A 21,823-nucleotide genomic window follows, 5' to 3' on the forward strand; every position below is an offset into this window, starting at 1 on the left:
GTCTAAATTAGGCAAGCCTTTGAAACGGCGTTAAGACGCTCAGGCACGCCTGCATTTGCACCACCACTCCCCCGTTTCCATCGACCAACCCCTGTCACCACCCACAAACGGCTCATCCTGTCACTCAAGCTAGCGAAGCGTCTATGCACAATCGGTTCGCGATCGCATGGACTGGTTCGCACACTGCGATGCGTATGCATGCGCAGAATGCAAACATCGGCAGGCTGCGTGCGAACGCATCCTAGCGAGCGGGTCTGAATCGGGCCCTTTGTCTCTTTCCACTTTATCTCTCTTCAAGATTTGCTAAATCTCCCCCTAAATATTATCCACGGAAATGTAAGTGTGCTGCAGGGGGGCAGGTTACCTTTGAAAAGCGGAGCAATGTTCCACGCTGCAATTCCTCCTTGCTTCATGAACTGCCCCAAAGCAATTTCCAAAAAGAAAACCGGAATTCCTCCAACAAAGACGATCAACAAGTAGGGAATGAGAAACACCCCTGGGTGGGCACAAGAGACAGACAAATGAGGGGGTCTATTGGGGTCAGATTGAGCATAAAACACATTGGTAATGCATACATTACATGGGCTCCACACAAATGATTGATCGACAGCTTGCCCCGTTTTGTAGGCAGGGAGGGGGGGGGTGCAGGAAGCTCACTGGGGCTTGCGGCAGATGAGACCCTGCCACAAGGGTCTCGTCACAAGCCCAATGATCGCGACCATCACGACCATCACCTGGTCTCTTGCAAAAGCTGTGGGCGGTCACCCACAGCTTAGCGAGCGGCCGGAGGCTGGCTAAAAAAAAAACGTCCACCCTCATTCAGAGCGAGCGCTCGCTTTTTGCGAGCGGCTCTGAATGAGGTCCTAGGTGCTATAAGGGGGAGATGTTTCAAACCTGCAGAGTGGAAAAGTTGTCCATAGCAACCGATCAAATAAGAAGTCGCCCATAATATTTATCAACCTAAAGTTCCCACTAGAAATATATTATTTCAAAACAATTGTAGCTCTTCTTTTCCCAGACATTTCGGGTCAAGTCTAGGAGGGTTTGAGTGTAATCCCGAAGGATATTCCTAAATGACTCAAAGTGTTGCAAAATAGGATATTGTAAGTTTGACGCTTTCATGTAACAATACTGTACTCGGCACTGTCTGTTCTGTGATGGAGCTGCCCCAGTCTCCCGTTACAGATGAGAGATATACAGTAGGAGCATATTGTGGCAGATGTATAATTCATCAGCTGCTATATCTTTCTCTGTGATCATCCTCTCCGCTCTCCTTACCTCTCAGCAATATCGCCTCAGCCAATGACACTTTCCCTCCCCCCACCCACCGTCGCTGCTGCAGATTTCCATTTTTAGAGTCTGTGATTCTCTGCAAGGCACAAACCGTGCAGGAGGGAGGGGATGGGATAATGCTCCGATTGCTCATTGAAATTGTCATAAATAGGTCATTTGTTGGTCTTAATAAAGAGACATAAGATATACTTTGTAGAGAAATAGGAGGAGGTCATAAGGGCAAGAAGCCAACATAAGGGGCATTACTAATATTAGTTTTTTTTTCTATACGCGTAGCTGGTGATAGTAGTAATGTGTTATTATTATAAATTCTGACGTCACCAAGAAAACTTGTATTATAAGGAATAATGTTCCCCTGCTACAATTCACATCCAGTTTCTGTTACCTGGCATTGCTTGTGGCAAGGGAGATCTGCTGTCATGGAAAGTTGGAGGTGGGATTGGTAATGGTGGGGGGGGGGAGGGGGGTTGGGTGTAGGTACAAAAATTGTCATGATGCCAATAAACTGAGGGCCTGATTCAGACCCGCTCACGAGCGCATAGCGCTCGCAAGCGGGTCGATGGTCCCCGACTAGCTACGGGGCTCGCTGCAAGACGGGGCAGCTGTCGATGTTGACAGAGGGGGGGGTGGCTGCACAAACGCAGGCGTCCCCTTAGGAACGCCTGCCATTTGTGGACGGCCCTACTAACATCACTAGTGATGTCAGTAGTGGACTTCCTGCTCTATTAGAGCAGGAAATCCACTCGGGCTTGCGGAAGCCAAGACCCTCCCGCAGGGTCTCGTCGCAAGCCCGATGGTCGCGATAATCGCAACCATCGCCAGGCCGCTCACACTAGCTGTGGGTGGTCACCCACAGCTTTGCGAGCGGCCTAGAGGCCAAAACCCCCAAAAAACGCCCTGATTCAGAGCGAGCGCTCATCAACAGCGAGTGCCTCTGAATCAGGCCCTGAATCCCAGCTGGATACAGCAATCCATAATTTAGGATTTGGCGGAATAGAATCATTTTACAAGAGATCATACCAAATAATGAACCAGTCCTAAACTCAGATGACAAAATTAAAACTAAGAGGAAGGGATTACATTTTAATTGAATGTGTGCTTTGAGCTATATAAAGAGATAACTGTGGGCCTGATTCAGCAAGGAACGCTATTCTGCGTTCGTATACGCATGCACCGCAGTTGCTAATAATATCATCGGTGCTATTTAAATGTGTGCATTCACATTGCGTACGCAGTCAGACATAAGGACGCCCACTTCCCTTACTCACATCCGTAAACTAGGGGAAAATAGCGACACCATCGGCAACATTGAGTAACATCGGACCCTTGCGTACAGTTAAGGAAGCCCAGACCTCACTCAGGAATTGCTTCTGCGCACGCTATGAGACCTCAGGCTGCATCTGGTAGCGCAGTGGCTAATTTAAGCACGCCCACGCAACGGCGTTGAAACGCACTGGCACGCCTGCATTCGACCGACCACCCCCCCGTCACCACCCACAGATGGCACTTCCAATCATTCACTCTGTAAACGGTCTGCGCACGGAGTTCTGACTGGAGCATCTGGCTTGTGCCAACGCAGTGCGAATTAATCGACCGATTACGTACGTATATGCAACTGCATTCCTTGCCCTGTGTGTCTTGTGCATGGCATCAGAAATTATGTGGGTCCAATTCAGTTGAATCCTAAGGGGTAAATTTACTAAAGTGAGAGTTTTTAGAAGTGAGTTTTAAAAGTGATGTTGCCCATAGCAACCAATTAGATTCTACTTAAATTTAACTAGCACCTTCTAGAAGATAATAGTGAGAATCTGATTGGTTGCTATGGGCAACATCACTTTTAAAAATCTCTTCTAAAAACTCTCACTTTTACCCATAAGTATCTGTCTGAATCTAAATCTTGGTTACAAGATAACTCCTCTTAGACCTACGGCCTGAATTCATCTGTAGAAAACCTGGAAATACACTGCTGCTGCCATTTGACAGATAGACTAACGGAACTTCCCCAGCATCATCTGTAACTAAGGAAAAAGTCAGCTACAGCAGGTTTTTAAGTTTTCAACAGGTAATTTCAGCTGTATGTCCTGATCCAAGTATCAGGAGGCCATGAGCCAAACGATAGAGGATCTGGTTCTCAGCATAGTACAGCGCATCAGTTATTTAAGGACATCATTATATTATGCTGGTAATGGAACATCCAGAAACAGATACAGAAATAGCTCGTACACTTAATGGCTTGTTCTCATGCGGTGAAACCTCTCTATCTATACACAGATTTAGGCTGTGTTTCTCGCATTGCTCATTTTCAAGGATTGGCGGACAGGGTCAGCTAGCTACACCGAAGTCTACAAAACTCTACATCCCTCCAAAGTTCCGGGTGGTGCACATTAGTACGAGTTTAACATGCTTTGAATTCCTAAGCGGAATATATCCATTGTCAGTATTGTGCTGCCAAAGTTGTATATTTGCCCATAATGGGTTTGATATAGATCTGGGAGCAGATCTTGTGGCCCAAATTTCTATTTGAAGTACAGTTGGAAATGTGCAGCCTTATGCTTGTTTTAAGAGTTGCATACATTTTTTAATATAGGTGCGACTTAAAAAAATTATGAGGTCTATTCGTGAAGAAGTGAGAAGCCCTGTTTAACAGAAAATAGGGCAATTCACTGCTTCGTTCTATTCATGACCCCTATGTCACTGTGGCTGCAGTAAAGACTCCATGGTCTGGACTGCAGATTAAGTAAAATTAGGGATGTGCAGGCTCGGATTAGTTCAGATTTTCCCGCCAAATTCTGATTTTTCCCGCCAAAAATCGGGTATCAGAAATAGGCAAAACGTCATCTTTCATGGACAAACATCATCTTTCATGGACTTTTGTCCAGGAATGATGATGTTTGTCCATGAAAGATGACGTTTTGCCTCTTTCTGAGACCCGATTTTTGGCGGGTAAAATTCGAATTTGGCGGGAAAAGCTGAACTAATCTGAGCCTGCACATCCCTAAGTAAAATGCATAAACATTTGTTTCTTAAAGCCTCTCCATCCCCCTAAAAGTGTAACTAGCTCCGGTGCTTGCAGACAGCTAATTCAGGGGTCTATGGCCCTCATTCAGAGCCGTACGCTCTGAGCAGAGCGCACGCTCTGAATGAGGGCCGGGCTCCATTTTCATGGAGCGTCCTCCTGGATGCTCGTATAGCTGTGGGTCACCACCCACAGGCTATACGAGCGTGCATTGTGATGGTCGCGATGGTCGAGACCATCGCGACCATCGAATTTGCGAGCCGGAGCCTGCGGTTGAGGTTTTCAACCGCAAGCTCCGGAGTGATTTTGGCTCTATCAGAGCCAAAATCACTCCCACTGACATCACTAGTGATGTCAGTGGGCCGGCTTCTGACGGGAGGCGTTCCCGTGGGAACGCCCCCGTCAGGGAGGCACGCCCCCGGCACGCCCACCAAAGGGGGCGTGCTGTCAATCAACATTGACAGCACGCCCCCTTTGATCGGACACAACGAGCGAAGGACTTTCCTTCGCTCGTCGCGTCTGGCGCATGCGCACGACGGAGCTCCCTCCGTCGTGCGCATGCTCAGTTCATAACATCGACCCACTTGCGAGCGGACAGCCGCTCGCGAGTGGGTCTGAATCAGGCCCTATGTACTAAGCCTTGCATGGAGCTAAAGTGAACGGAGATAAAAGTACCAACCAACCAGCTCCTAACTGCCACGTCACATGCTGTGGGGTCTATTTAATAAGCCTTGAATGGAGACAAAGCGAACGGAGATAAAGTACCAACCAATCAACTCCTAACTGCCATGTCACAGGCTGTGTTTGAAAATAATAGTCAGGAGCTGGTTGGTTGGTAATTTATCTCTGTTCACTTTATCTGTATCCAAGGCTTAGTAAATAGACCCTCAGTCGGATAAGCAAATGCAACCGCCAAAACTAGGCTATGCCAGTTTGTGCTGGATTGGCTGAAGCATCATAGACCACATGATATCTATATGGCAGTAGCCACATAGTCAGGGCAATTTTTTCACGGTACAGCTAATTAAAGGCGAGATGCACTGATTGGTTATATCCCCTTTTCATTTATTCAAGTCGTTAGGAGCAACTCCTCACCATCTGTCAGGGCATTTGTTTCTCTCAGTTGGATTCTGATTGGATTACAACAGGATGGAATAAAAGAAGAATGGATTTAGGGGTACAATATAGTGGCATACGTTCTAACAGTTCCAGCAGGCTCAATCATCATCAGCATTATCTTTACAACTGTAAATAGGGCACATGACCAGGGGGCGTGACCAGAGGCGGGCTGAGCCAGGGGGCAGGGTGTCACGGACCCCCCGGGCCGCAGTGCCATGCGGGCCGTTTGTGTCTCTGTGACACAGCTGCACTGCGCGTGTAGCGCTGACCGGACGGAGCTCGGTCAGCACTACACAGTGACTGACAAACACACAGCCGCCGGAGCCGGCAGCTGTGTGTTTGTTTTAAGTAGCAGCCAATGAGAGTCTGTCAGACTCTCACTGACTGCCGCTGCGCCCACTGCAGGAGCCTCTCCATCTTCCGGCTCCTGCAGTAGGTAATGGGAGAGATGTCATGACGTCTCTCCCATAATGCAGAGCGGGCCGGCCTGGGAGGACAGACGGAGGAGCAGATGGTGACAGCGGGAGCGGATTCAGGTGGGTTTTTTTTTTTGTATTACATGTGTCTACCGCACAACAAGGGGGAGATCACTACTGGGGGCACTACAAGGGGGGAGGCCACTACTGGGGGCACTACAAGGGGGAGACCACTACTGGGGGCACTACAAGGGGGAGACCACTACAGGGGGCGACTACTACTGGGGGCACTACAAGGGGGGGACCACTACTGGGGGCATTACAAGGGGGAGACCACTACTGGGGACTACTACTGGGGGCACTTCAAGGGGGAGACCACTACTGGGGACTACTACTGGGGGCACTACAAGGGGGAGACCACTACAGGGGGCGACTACTACTGGGGGCACTACAAGGGGGGGACCACTACTGGGGGCACTACAAGGGGGAGACCACTACTGGGGACTACTACTGGGGGCACTTCAAGGGTGGGACTACTACTGGGGGCACTACAAGGGGAGGGGCTACTACTACTGGGGGCAATACAAGGGGGGCACCACTACTGAGTACTACTGGGGGCACTTCAAGGGGGGACTACTACTGGGGGCACTACAAGGGGAGGGGACTACTACTAGTGGTACTGCATAGGGGGAGGGGACTACTACTAGGGGTACTGCATAGGGGGGAGGGGACTACTACTAGGGGCACTGCATAAGGGGGAGGGGACTACCACTGGGGGCACTGCATCGGGGGACCACTGCTGGGGGCTCTACATAAAGGGCAATACTGGGGGTACTACATAGGGGGGAGACTACAACTGGGGCCACTATTTAAGAGGCACTGCATAAGGGTTACCACATTTGGGGGCACTGCATGAGGGGTGGACTGCTACTGGGTGCACTATATAAGGGGCACTACTGGGGGCACTACATAGGGGGTACCACTACAGGGGACACTATATAAGGGAATTATTACTGGGGGCACAAGGGGCACTGCACAGGGGGGAACCACTACTGGGGACACTATATAAGTGGCTTACTACTGGGGGCACTGCACAGGGGGGACCACTACTGGGGGCACTGTATAAGGGGCACTGCATAGGGGGGATCGCTACTGGGGGCAATACTGGAGGCCTGCATAAGGGAGTCCTCTCCTGAGGCACAGGGGGGCACTGCACATGGGCACCACTACAGGGGGCTGAGCCTAATCTTTATTTTTACTTTACATTAATCCAATATGGACCTGCCTCCTTCCTGGAACACTTGAGGGGTGGGGCGCCATAGCACGCATGTGCTCTAGGCACCCTGGCTACACACTACTCCTCTGCCAGGGCCAACTGCATGCATTTGCCCCCCAGGCTAAGAGTTGCCAGCCAGCCCCTGGGCGTGACACACTTGCGCGTGAACGGCGTCATTAAAAAATAACTTGTGTCGCACACCCCAAATCCTCCTCCACCAGGAGTTCAAGTTACGTTCAGTTTAAAACTATACGTGTCTCATGCCACAGCGATGTCACCGGTTCCTAGTGAAATAACATTGGTTTATCCCATGAGGTACATGTTAAGGTGGTTTGTGACATGAGATGTACTTTTACAGAAATCAAACAGCGTCCAGCAAGTAGCTTAGATAATAAATGCAATAAATGTATTTTTCCAATAAACGCAGCTGTTTTCATAATGAGAGGTAACCAATCCAAGCATATATCTCTTTTGTTTGCATCTCACCTGCAACACACCCACAGACCTTACCTCCTCCATTCTTGTAGCAGAGGTACGGAAACCTCCACACGTTCCCCAGTCCCACCGCAAAACCCACGCAGGACATGATGAAATCCATCTGCCGGGTCCAAGTCTCTCTCTCTGGGATGGGTATTTTGACTGGGCCCATCGCAGGCAGAACCAGAGGAGCGATGACAGTCTTTTCGTCTGGGACTGCTTCCCCCCTTCCTGCTGTCTCGGATACCACCTTTTCCAGGGCCCCAGACCCCCCATCTTTCTCTGTAACAAGACAAGGAAAAAAGATGGAAACGTCCTATTACTATAACGATCCATTAATATTGCACCAACAATTTCCTCAGCGCAGTTCAATCACTAATCTGCATTCATTAATTCTTGTCCTTGCTTCAGTGGAGCATACAATCTAATCTAATAGCCTAATAAGGTATCTTTGCACTGTGTATTTATCAAAGCTAGGATAGAGATAAAATTGTGAGACATAACGAAACCAACCAATCAGCTCTTAACTGTCATTTTTCAAGCACAGCCTGAAAATGTAAGTAATAAGCTGATTGGTTAGTACTTTATTGCTCACAATTTTTCAAACACAGCCTGTGAGATGACAGTTGGGAGCTGATTGGCTGGCACCTTATCACTTTTCACTCTGTCTCCTAACACTGCTTAGTAAATAGACCCCTTTATATCTTTCCTAGCATTGATAAATACCCAAGTAGAACACACAAATTATCACCCTGGTCAAAATTCGACAAAAGGTCCCTGCATCGGAGGCAGCTCTCTGCCAATCATCACTACGCCCATTCTGTGCCACCAAACAGAAGAGCACAGCACCAAATATAGAAAAACAATAATGCCGCTTATTCGGTGTTCCTAAAAATACACACAAAGGTGCAGATTAAAGGCTACATTAAACTAATTACTTCCAAACAATCTCCTAAAACATGATTAGACAAATGCAGTATCATATCTGTTCCATAAAACCCCATTCAATACACAGGCGCAGTATCTGATTATATTATAAGTAATAAGGAAGGACAAGGTGCAAAGGAAGAGCATACAAGAGATGCATTAATAACGCGCAGAGGTGAAGATGGCGGGGGAGGGGGGTAACCACACACAATTAGCGGCCAGGCCTTGATCATTATTTATTTAATTCATTACCAGGTATTTTTATAGTGCACACATATTCTGCAGCATTTTACAGAGAATATTTGGCCATTCACATAAGTCACTGCTTACAATCAGGAGCTTACAATCTATGGGCCTGATTCATTCAGTGGGCAGGATGGGAACATTCTACGGGGAATTTGCGGGTCCATAGGGAGGGGTGAGGCTAAATGACATGAAACGCATCATCTAGCAAAGCCCCCTCCTCGTGGATGTGCAAATCGCGGCACTTTCCCCGTGAAGGGGTGTGGCTTAGTGATGGCTACAGTCCAGCTCCACCCCCCGAGCCTGTCAGCAGCTTCTCATCTCTTGTCTGCTCCCGTGGGGGGGTCTGTAAAGTCGGTAAGTATGATCTACCATATATTTTGGGATTGCTGGAGGAAATCCGAGTACCCAGAGGAAACACACAAGCACGGAGAGAATATACAAACGCCACACAGTTAGGGCCATGGAGGGAATCAAACCCACAACCTCAGAGCTTTGAGGCAGTAATTCTAACCATTACACCGCCCATGCTGCCCACTGCCCACCATCCATACAGCCCACTGTGAATGCATCATCGTAGCTCCACCCCTCGCTATATAACGATGTGCCACTATTGCCCAAACCTTGCTGCATGATGAATAGCGTCACTGTAACATGCAGTATGTGCGTGTCCAGCAAGCAAGAACATGGGACACTTGCCACCCGTTCAACATTTTTTGTTGTTGTACAACATGGTTTGTTCAGTTACAAATTCTCCACCAGGGCAAAACTTGCACCTAGTTCTAAAGCAGACCCTTAAAGGGGTACGCACTAGATAATGTGTCATCCGATCCCGCGGAACGGAACAACAAATCGGGTATATCGTCCAGTGTGTAGCCATGATATGCTCTACTGCGGGTTGTTAATGACATTGCCCGTCAGCCCTACTGCAGGACCGACGGGGAATGTCGCTAACAATGTCATGCTGGACTTCGGCCAATGTATACCCAGCTTTAGTGTATAATCAAGAACATTGGAACATCAACATAGACTGTGAATGTGTGAACTTTATAAAATCATTATTATATGTATTTTCAGAAATGTTTGTGCTGTTTTCTGATATATACATATATATATATATATATATATATATATATATTACATACACACTAGTAGAGTGTACCCATTTGCCAGGTCATCTCAGCCCGCCCCCGTCCCCGTTTCGCCCCATCCTATGGCACCAGCCAGTATAAAGCGAGCAGCTATTTGTGGAGTCAGGCGTCTACTGACTTCTGTATAAATCACATATCACCCAAATACTAATTGTATGTTAGAAGTTGGGATGACAATTATTTTTCCCTGTGCGACAGAGGAATGACTCCATGTAATTACATACCTGATTAATTAACAATTATCTCACAATTATTTCTTAAAGTAGGTGAATTAAGAGAGATCTGTCTGATTGCTGGGGCTTTATACTTGCAACTGCAGCATACATAATAAAATTAAATTATTCATCTAAACATAGAATGTGAAAGGAGCGCAGTGGTACAGTGGTCATAACGGCTAACATCATATTTATTTGTATATATTATTTTTTAAACGATTCTTTTTTTCTTTCCATTTTTACATAGTGGATATAGAGCCCACATCTGAAATTGTGAACAGAAAATCAGACCCCATAGTAGTTTAGCAAGTTCACTGTATATATAGTCTGCATACATATGTGTCTATTTGCTGTTTAAAGACCCTGCTCCTACCACTACTGTATATAACTCTCAGTCTGTGGCTTCCTGCTGCCTCTATTCCCCTCCTCACATCATGTCAGTGCCCCTGTCACATGCAGCCCTGTCCTCACTAATACTGCTTTTACACCTAAATCCTGGGTCTGACCCGAGATTTGGAACACAGGAGTCTATTTACTAAGCAGTGTTAGGAGACAGAGTGAAAAGTGATAAGGTGCCAGCCAATCAGCTGCTAACTGCCATCTCACAGGCTGTGTTTGAAAAATGACAGTTAGGAGCTGATTGGCTGGCACCTTATCACTTTTCACTCTGTCTCCTAACACTGCTTAGTAAATAGACACCACAGTTCCAAAACGGGTCAGACCCAGGACAGACTTTTTCTACTGCAGTGGAAAACTTCTTCCTACACTAGGAGATGACATCATCTCCAAGTGCCGAGAAACCCGACACAGTTCAAATGACCCAGGGTACCCGTTTGCACTGCAGGGTTACACGGGTTGTTCCCGTGTAAAACCCTGCAAGTTACCTGGGTTTAATTGCTGGGTCACTTGACCCGGGAATCCAACCCTGGACCCTTTTACACCTAGGAGCAACCCGGGTTAACACTGCAATAACCCGGGTTTTAGCGCTGGTGTAAAAGGGGTATAACACAATCTCATGAGTGGATGCGTCACTGCCTCCCACAGGATCTATTCTACACACTTATCTCCTGAAATAGTTTGTGCCGCTTTTAACATTCTAATGATCTCATTGGAAATAGGGTGTTCTGTCAACTGCACAACTGGAATCCCACAGACCAAGAGGAGGTGACAAACTCTAAAGAAAACGGTGCCCCAGGTCAGAGAGACCTTAAAGAAGACTCCCACTCAAAACTAAGGGGTCTATTTACTAAGCAGTGTTAAGAGACAGAGGGCCTGATTCAGAGCCGGACGCTCTGACCAGAGCGCTTGCTCTGAATCAGGGCCCTCCTACCTCAACTTGGAGCGGCCTCATGGACGCTCGCATAGCTGTGGGTTACCACCCACAGCTATAGCGAGCGTCCATGATGATGGTCGCGATGGTCAAGACCATCGCGACCAATGGGGCTTGCGACGAGACCCTGCGGTAGGGTCTCGCTGCCGCAAGCCCTGGAGTGATTTTGGCTCTATCAGAGCCAAAATCACTCCCACTGACATCACTAGTGAGGTCAGTGGGGCCAGACCCAGACGGTCTGGCAGCCACGCCCCGGCACGCCCACCAAAGGGGGCGTGCTGTCACTCACCATCGACAGCACGCCCCCTTTGGTGCGAGACCCCGAGCGACGGATTCCCCGTCGCTCGCCGGGTCTCCCGCATGCGCACTTAGGCACCATCGACCCGCTTGCGAGCGTCCAGCGCTCGCGAGCAGGTCAGAATCAGGCCCAGAGTGAAAAGTGATAAGAAAGTGATAAGGTGCGAGCCAATCAGCTCCCAACTACCATCTCACAGGCTGTGTTTGAAAAATGACAGTTGGGAGCTGATTGGCTGGCACCTTATCACTTTTCACTCTGTCTTCTAACACTGCTTAGTAAATAGACCCGTAAGTTTTTAGTGCCAGGTGTAGCTCTTCTTATAGGTTTTCCAGCCAGCACTGCCACCTCCATTCCCCTCTCCTCACATCATGAAATAGGCCGGTGAAAGCTCCTCCCCATGAGTATACCATTTGTGCACATAGAAATCCAAGGGGGAGGGGCACTGACAACCAGGCTAGAGAAGAGTTATACATGGGGCCATTACAGCCATTGGGAACCCCTGTAGACGTAACGTGTGTCCTTATAGAGAAACAGGGACAATGATCTCCAGGGATATATGCTTAGGACCTGGGATTATGCCTGGATATGACGGCCAGCTGCCAGCAAACTGAAGCAGAATGAATATATTGTACATGTAATAGGCACAAGGTTGTGACTGCTGAGGTCATATGACGGTCATCAAGGTATAGATCTAAGGACCATATTGTCTTGGAGCGGCTGCAGGAGAGAACTGATCAATAACTTCTGATATCTCCCCAAGGTCACATCTCCGGCCTGCACCTGCTCATCTTATTTCATTACCAAGTAGGTGCCTCCATGCTCTTCCCAGGGCATTCGGTGCGTCCATAGCATTGGCCATTTCTAATTACATTACTTTATATATTTAGCTTCAACTGTGTATGCAGACCTAAAGAACATACATTACACATACAACAAATGACCTACAGTGGCTGCAGAGTATCTCACTCTGATGTGTTTGCATTGGTGTATTGATTAAATTAATAGGTAATCCAAAAATAGCTGCAGAGTATCTCACTCTGATGTGTTTGCATTGGTGTAATGATTAAATTAATAGGTAATCCAAAAATAGCTGCAGAGTATTTCATTCTGATGTGTTTGCATTAGACTATTGATTACTAGACCCGGTTGTTGTAGTATGCATTGCTTGTTTGTTTAAGGTAATTTATTGCTAGACATTTTAGTGGGAGTGTATTGGGGGTTGGTTGTATTCATACACACTGAACGGCCATCATCTGCATGCTGCAGCGGGTCAGGCCGGACTGGTGGCAGGTAGAGGACGTGGCCTAATCGTGGGCACTCGTGGCCACGCCCCCTTAAAAACCCACATTTGTGGTGCAGCACTGGGGAGGGGGGCGCTGTGTGCCCCTCAGCCCGGCGCACAGCCAATGGAGGGCGCGATCAGCATGATCGCTCCCCCCCTTTGGCATAGGAGACTCTCCGGCTGCTGCTTTAGCTGCCTCAGACAGTCTCCCAGTGCAGCCCAGCACACAGCAGCGTGTGCTGGGAAGCTGTGAGCCTGTGACCTAAGAGGGATGGGGAGTTGTGCCGGACCCAGGTAAGTAGTACCCGCTCGAAGCTCCCCCCCCCCTCTCGGAGCCCCTGTGTACTGGCAATCGGCTGATCGCCCTTACACACTTGCCGATGGACAGAGATGTCTGCAGACATATCTGTTCATCGGCTGTGCAGCACAGCCAATGCGATATGTCTGTGAACGACGTCATTCTCACACATATCGTTTGTACACACTGGCCGATGGGGGAACAAAATATTGGCCGATCAATTGATCGGCCAATATATCGGCCAGTGTGTACCCAGCATAAGGGTCATTGTGAAGCTGTAGGGGCCGAGGTTCCCAAACGCGGTCTTCAAGGCACCCCAACAGTTCAGGAATCAGATATATCCATGGTTGAGCACTGGTGGTTAAATCATATTGACTGAGGGACTAATTAAGTAGAGATGTGCGGATTCGGTTTTACTCGGATATGTTCGGATCTCAAAAACGGCATTTTATTGGCTATTGGCTATCAGCTATCACGTGTTTTGGGGATAGCCAATAAAATAAATCCGAACTAATCCGAACTTGCGATAATAATGGCAAAAATAACCGAGTAAATCCGAGTAAAACCGAACCCGCTCATATCTATAATGAAGTCACCTGCGCTAGACCTTGGCTGTAGGGTGCATAATGTTATAAGTGCATCATTTAAAATTGCAATTTACATTTTAAACACCATTTCTGCGTTACACCGGCAATGAACCTAAGGTACACTGATGTAGAACAAATAAAACATCAAACCCTACTACAGATTGACAGCTTTGAGGCAACAACTGTGAGTTCACTAAATCTCCACCACAAAATCCAGCCGTCTGCATAACCTGAACTTCATGCTGGGAATTAGTATCTGCGTGTGCAGGTCTTCTGGTTTTCGCAAACATCTGACTGCATATCTGCACCAATGTCACTTTGTCCCTGAAAGTTCTGTATAAATCGAAATTTGTTTTTGTATTTTTTTCCCTCCCCCTTACCCTCACATCCTCTATCTTCTAATACACTCTACTTTAAGATTTAATTTTTGCACCTATCAAATCTCTAGATTTATTCCACTTAGTAAAAAAAAATTGTCGTTGTACATACTCATTTACCTACACTGTACTTTCACCGGCATTTCTGCAAGTTTACTGCACTGTCTCTCTCATATAGCCTCCATTCCTTAATTTACCTTATCCATACCATGACCATATGTTCATCAACACCCCCATCACTCAGTGTCTATCTAATCTTTTATTTTGCCCCCTGTTCCCACCTCTATCCTTCCTCCGTAGTCTACTCTACCGTCTCCTCCCCCTGTCTTCCCTCCTCTGTATGCTATCCTCTCCTCTGCTTCCCTCTCCCTCCACTCCACTCTCATTGACTTCTCCCCAACCATAGTCCTACTACCCCACCACTAAGCTCGGCTCCCTCCTCTCCCTGTCACCTTTCCTCCTTCCACATCACACTAAACTCCTTCCCTGCCAACCTCCTTCAGTTTCCCCTCCTAACTCAGGGGTCTGCACCATTTCTACACTCTTCATCTTGATCCCCCAAATTTATCTCACCTCCATGCTACAGCAACCCTGATAATCTCATTCGTATCTCTCCTACAAACTCTGTCCCTCTCTCCTGTGCCTTCTGGAATACTAAATCTGTCTATAATAAACTAATCTCCACCCATGACCTTTTCATCTCCAACTCTCTGAAGCTTCTAGATATTACTTAAAGCTGGATTTCCCCCTCTGACACCATTTCCCCTGCTGCTTTCTTCTCTGGGGGGCCTCACATTCTCTCACACCTCATGGCCTGGGGTCACCATGGCAGTAGTGTTGAGGTCCTTATATCCTCAGGTCACTCCTACCAACTCATTCCCTCTTAACCATCCCTTAAATTCTCTACATTTGAGGTTCATGCTATACGCCTCTTCCACCAAGTACACCTTCAAGTAGTTTTCATTTACTGTCCTCCTGGCACTCCCTCCAAAATTCTTGAGAACTTTGCTTCCTGGCTTCCTCACATTATCTCTTCAGATCTTCCCTCCATTATCTTAGGTGACTTCAATAACGCTATCCCCACAGAAACCTCTGTCTCTAAACGCCTTACCCTCACATCATCGTTTGGGCTCCCCAATGGACCAACCCCCATGTGAGTGGGTACTCACTTGACCTGGTTTTCACTCACCATTGTGATATCTCTGATTTCACCAATTCTCCTTTCCACCTCTCTGACCATCACCATCTTACTGACCATCACCTTCTCTTTAACTTATCCCTCTCACCTTCTCCGCCGTAGTAACATTGAGGCTATCTACACTGTTTCATTATCCTCCCTGTTCAACTCACTTCTATGCCCATTCTCTCTCTCTCCTGCCCTGAACAAGCCCTTTACTTATTGACTCTGTTGTTCAAGCAATCTACTGTACTCAACCCTGGCATCCTAAATACACCAGATACTTAAAAAAATGTTCACGTACTGCTGAACAACAGTGAGGGATACCTGGTTCTAAGGCAGGCTTCCTCCATCTCAAATTTATGCCCTCATCCTACATTGCTGCCCCGTCACTCTCTAAACAGTCGTATTTCAAGAACCACATCTCCCAGTCCTCAAACCCCCGGCGTCTCTTCACCACCTTTAATTGCCTTCTCTGCTCACCCCCTCCTCATTTTCTGCCGTTGACTTTGCTACCTAGTACACTTCTAAAACTGACTTCAAACATCAAGACATCAATCCCATCAGACCCTCAGCACCCTGCCCCCTCCTGTGTCAGCCTACCCCTCCCTATCCATCTTACCAACTCCCTCTTTTTCCCCTGTATCTGATGATGAAGTCATGGCCCTCATTGGGTCTCCCCTCCCCTCTTGACCCTATTCTCTCCCACTTTCTCTACTATCCCTCTTTTTCTGCCTGATCCCATCTTGCCCACCTTCTCAATCTCTCCTTCTCATCAAGCACTGTCCCCTCTGCATTCAAGCATACCCACATTCTTAAAAAACTTTCCCTTGATCCTAATCCAACTACTGACCCATCTCTCTCCTTTCTTGAGAAACGTCTTGAGTGTATGGTTTACAAACTCCTTACCGCCTTTCTTTCCTCCCATTACCTGCTTGACTTATTTCAGTCTGGCTTCCGTCCTCTCCACTACACTGAAACTTCCCAGATGAAAGTCACCAATGACCTCTTTACTGCCAAGTCCAAGGGCCATTGCTCTCTGCTCATTCTTCTCGACCTCTCTGCTGCTTTTCACACTGTTGATCACCCTCTCCTGCTGCAAATCCTTCACTCCCTTGATCTACTTGACACACTGCCTTCTCCTGACTTTCCTCCTACCTCTATGACCGCTCCTTCTCTGTCACTTCTTATGACTCCACTCCCCTTCCACTGACTCCACTCCCATGTCTCTCATCTCTCCACTCCAATCTGTCCTCAATACTGCTGCCTGACTCATCTTCCTCTTCAAATGTTCTACATCTGCCTCCCCTCTTATACAAGCCCACCACTGGTGTCCTTGTCCTTCAGAACCCAATTCAAGTTTCTCACATTCACTTACAAAGCCCTCACCCATTTCTCTCCCATTTACATCTCTGACCTTAACTATATGACAACATTGTAACCAATTCTACATTTTTGAATGTCGACATATTGGCTGCCAACCTAAACTCCATGTCGATATTAAGACCCTGTAGACAATCTGAATGTCATTTGGGGGGCGGGGGAGTTGGGGCATACCCATCCAGCATTTACAGACACTGTGGCATGTTACCCGCATTTTACGAGAGGGACAAGGCCAGGGTCTGCGTCGGTGGATGGAGATTTTCTGGCCTTGCAAGTGGCCAGGAACTGGAAAGGCTGAGTAAGTCTCAGCTTACGCTGCCTGGCCAAAGGGGCAACCATCGTGCCCGGATATCTGAGGCAGCGTCTACAGACCAGTGATCCGATGCATCGTCTACAGACCGGTGATCCGATGCATCGTCTACAGACCGGTGATTCGATGCATCGTCTACAGACCGGTGATCCGATGCATCGTCTACTGACCGGTGATCCGATGCATCGTCTACAGACTGGTGATCCGAGGCAGCGTGTACAGACTGGTGATCCGAGGTAGCGTCTACAGACCAGTGATCCGAGGCAGCGTCTACAGACCAGTGATCCGAGGCAAGGTCTACAGACGCTGCACTCGAATCTCTCAGATGCAGCAAGGAGGTGTCTGTCTGAAATAGACACCTCCTTGCTCCTGCTGAATTTGCAATTTGTTGGTTGGTATTGCACAGCCGCTTGTACTGACACGCCTGCAACACTCCCATAACACATTATGCCGTTTATTTCTAGACACCATTCAGTCACCGGCCAACACTTTTCCACAACATTTCTGAAGCGGTCAGTCCCGACCATCACCATTGCATATGGATTACGTGGCCAAGAATCTCGTCATATAGACCTCGACACTCTCCATTATGCAGACCCTCCCTACAAATTGCCCTGCTCCTGGACTTCCTTCTTAATTGATGATGCAGACAGCTGTGCTGAAACACCTGTCTCATCCATTAACTAGTTCAACACAGGTGTCTGCAATCATTAATTAGGCGGGAAGTCCAGGAGCAGAGCAATTTGTCCCGGGTGGAACGGGTCATGTTGGAGGGTAGGCATTATGCCACGAGGGGGCGGGGCTACGAGCGCTGACTGTGGCTAGTCTTATGGTAGAGAGGAAGATAAAGCTGTCTCTGACTGAGGAAAAAAAAAATGTTTATCAGGGGCGGTTCCTGCGTGCGCAACTGAGCTCTGATGCATCAGCCCCTTTGAGGTTTATTTATTCAGCTGGTGCAGCGAGCAATAATGTGTAGTATATCCCATACAGTATACACAAAATTCTGCAAACGTGATGGAACAAGTAAAACTACCTGGAAGAATCCAAACCCTTCTTCAGAATCCTAGATAGGCCTCTGAGTAAATTGGATGCTGAATTACCAGCGGTGTGACAGACTTCACACACAGCCCGGGCAACAGGATATGAGGACGGAACCTCCTCTCCCGGTAACGCATACCTCACAGCTGGCCATCTGTTCTCTTGTCACGTTGTGATGGAGGACCAATTTCATTTGTTTGCACAGGAAATTACACTGTATTGCCGATGTTTTAAATGCTCTCAATTTTTTCTTAAACGTCCGCTTAATAATAGATTGGAGTATATTTTATGTATTTGCTGGGAAACTAAATACATTTATAATGGTTTCGTAGGCACCAGGAGACGTGTGCTGCTGTTGTCTTTGACATTCACATACAGCAAACATAATGATTAGTGTCAGTGAGGGACAAGGGAAACGTGAGGGAGGGTGGAGGTCACCAGCGAGTTACCTTCACTTCAGCAGAATGCATTTGGCTATGGATAGACACAATTGTATTGATAAGCAGCCCAGGTCTCGTGAACAAGCTCAGGACATCATCTCCTTCCAGCTACTTTGAATTCACCGTCGGTGACTTCTCTTCTCTGCTCTAATACCCTGACCTGCCCTTATCTCTGGTTCAGCTTTCTGCAGCAACACATCCACCTCAGCACTAGGCAAGGCAACTCTAACCACCATACGCAGACTCTGGACATCCAAACCCCAACAGTGGCACACCAGGCACCACGTTTCCACTTGCCAAATGCACTAACATTATGTTACTTTTATCCAGCCAACTTCTAAACCATAACACCCTATGGTCATGTTCAATTTGTTTATCTGCTCACCTGCACTGCCTCCCTCTTCATTCTCATAGTCCATGATTTTGCCACCTACTCCAAAGATACAATCAAGACTTTTCCACAGGATATTGCTTCATGCTAGACCCCATACGTACCACACTGTTCCTGTCCTCCCCAATCCTCCCTCAGATAATTCTTCCCTTTACCAAGGGCAAGATTTCTGCACTCAGTCTTCCTTTTCAACTACATGTTCTCCCTCTTCTTCCGAATTTGTCTCACCTGTCTTTCTCTGCTGACAAATTCCCATCCTAATTTATTCAAGTGGTTATCTCATAGATCCTAAATAAACCATTTGTTGTCCAAGCCCCTCTCTCCTACCACCACCATAAGCTCCACACTGGAGCTCCTTGTGCACAATTACCTGCATAACCTTCTCTTCCCTCACCTTCTCTAACCCTCACCCTCTCTCCTCACTTACTCTCCCTTCACCTTCTCTTTCCTCACCATCTCTCCCCTCACCTTCTCTAACCCTCCCCCTCTCTCTTACTCTTCCCTCACCATCTCTCCTCTCACCTTCTCTAACCCTTACCCTCTCTCTTACTCTTCCCTCACCACCTCTCCTCTCACCATCTCTCCCCTCACCTTCTCTAACCCTTACCCTCTCTTACTCTTCCCTCACCATCTCTCCTCTCACCTTCTCTCCCCTCACCTTCTCTAACCCTCCCCCTCTCTCTTACTCTTCCCTCACCATCTCTCCTCTCACCTTCTATCCTTTCACCTTCTCTTCCCTCACTTTTTCTCCCCTCACCTTCTATCCCCTCACCATCTCTCCTCTCTCCTTCTCTCCCTCAGATTCTCTCCTCTCTCATTCTATCCCCTCACCATCTCTCCTCTCTCCTTCTATCCCCTCTCCTTCTATCCCCTCACCATCTATCCCCTCACCATCTCTCCTCTCTCATTCTATCCCCTCACCATCTCTCCTCTCTCCTTCTATCCCCTCGCCTTCACTCCTCTCACTTTCTATCCCCTCTCCTTCTATCCCCTCACCATCTATCCCCTCACCATCTCTCCTTTCATCTTCTCTCCTCTCACCATCTCTCCTTACCTTCTCACCTCCTTTCCCATCCTCTTCTCTCCTCTCACCATTTCTCCTCTCGCCTTCACTCCTCACACCATCTCTCCTCTCTCCTTCTCTCTTCTCTCCTCCCCCTTTCCTCTCCCTCTCCTGTCACCTTGTCTCCCCTCACCTACTTTCATCTCACCTTCTCTCCCCTCCCTTCTGTCCTCTCATCTTATTTCCCCTTCCCTGCTCTCCTCTCATCTCCTCTCCCCTCCCCTTCTCGCCTCTCACCTTCTCTCTCTTCACCTCCTCTCCTCTCACCTTCTCTCTCTTCACCTCCTCTCCCCTACCCTTGTCGCCTATCACCTTCTCTCTCTTCACCTCCTCTCCTCTCACCTTCTCTCTCTTCACCTCCTCTCCCTTACCCTTGTCGCCTATCACCTTCTCTCTCTTCACCTCCTCTCCCCTACCCTTCTTATCCCTCACCTCCTCACCCCTCCCCTTCTCTCCTCTCACATTCTCTCTCTTCACCTCCTCTCCCCTACCCTTCTCGCCTCTCACCTTCTCTCTCTTCACCTTCTCTCCTCTCATCGTATTTCCCCTTCCCTGCTCTCCTCTCCCCTCCCCTTCTCGCCTCTCCCCTACCCTTCTCGCCTCTCACCTTCTCTCTCTTCACCTCCTCTCCCCTACCCTTCTCGCCTCTCACCTTCTTATCACTCACCTCCTCACCCCTCCCCTTCTTTCCTCTCACATTCTCTCTCTTCACCTTCTCGCCTCTCACCTCCTCACCTTCTATCTCGCAGTCCTATATCTTCTAAATTCCTAATATTGCTAGTATATCCAAGCCACAATAAACGGTTACATATGAAGTTAGGGATAACCCAGCTGGAAGGTACACTTTTACACCTTTGCAAATCAATGTAGCGCTGCAAATGATTGAATATGCGGATTGGAGTAGGGAAACGGGGCACCTCCTAGCTGAGCTGTAAATTGCAGAAATTATGCTCACCATTTGCACGCTACCTGCTATTGCAGTCAGCATTCTATATCTGTGTAAAAAGTAAAATGCATTTGTGCATTAGCAGGACCAGATTAAAAGAGCCTGATTCAGGTTCGGCCATTACTGGATGGATTTATGCAGTTCTCCGATTATCAGAAACCTGTGCATGCACAGAACCCATTTTGCACAGATGTTGTAAGGGGAGTACATAGAAGATACAGTGATCTCTGAAGTTTAATATCTAGTATCATCGTCTATTATAATAGCTGTATGTCAGTCCCCAGCTATAAGAGGACTGTAAGTACTTTTTTCAAGCCTCCATTTACAGTGAGTGGAGCACGGCTCATATATAAACTTTGTTTAATCCACAGGGTGCAAAACAATCATCTCATAATATAATGCTCATAAGGACAACTTGGGTTTTTTTTTTTTCTTTCATTGTAGCAGAAAAGTTGGACTTGGAGTAAACCAGTGGCTAATAGCCAGATTTTAATTAGGAAGGAGTAAATAGTAACTGTACGATTCGCTTCCCAGCAACAAAAGCGTTATCTTGGACTCCTTCCTCCTCAGTCTCAGGATAAACAAGGCTCTCGAGATAGCTGTCAGGCTGAGCCTTTATTATACTCTCATATATTGCTCCTAAGCATCTGTCCATCCTGCACAATAGCCAAAGTACAGGATCGATCCAGTAGCGTCCCGAGGGACCAAGACCGGCAAGACGCATTCAGTAGGTGCGCTTAGAACTGCGGATAAAGAATTGTTACTGTATG

At 47.7% G+C, this 21,823-nt stretch overlaps 1 protein-coding gene across 1 annotated transcript in view; it reads right to left on the reverse strand.

The window, feature by feature from the left end:
- LOC148523432 (sodium- and chloride-dependent creatine transporter 1-like) overlaps positions 1-21,823 on the reverse strand; it is a 99,822-nt gene that overhangs the window by 51,588 nt on the left and 26,411 nt on the right. Inside the window, exons 2-3 of the mRNA XM_088473212.1 lie at positions 7,631-7,879; positions 365-496 (exon numbers count right to left, since the gene is read on the reverse strand). Of these exons, the coding sequence (XP_088329338.1) occupies positions 365-496; positions 7,631-7,879 (381 nt within the window). The remainder of the gene's footprint in view (positions 1-364; positions 497-7,630; positions 7,880-21,823) is intronic.

Source organism: Taudactylus pleione, unplaced genomic scaffold (assembly GCF_031769625.1).
Source record: "Taudactylus pleione unplaced genomic scaffold, aTauple2 ptg000133l, whole genome shotgun sequence".
NCBI classification, from domain to species: Eukaryota; Metazoa; Chordata; class Amphibia; order Anura; family Myobatrachidae; genus Taudactylus; species Taudactylus pleione.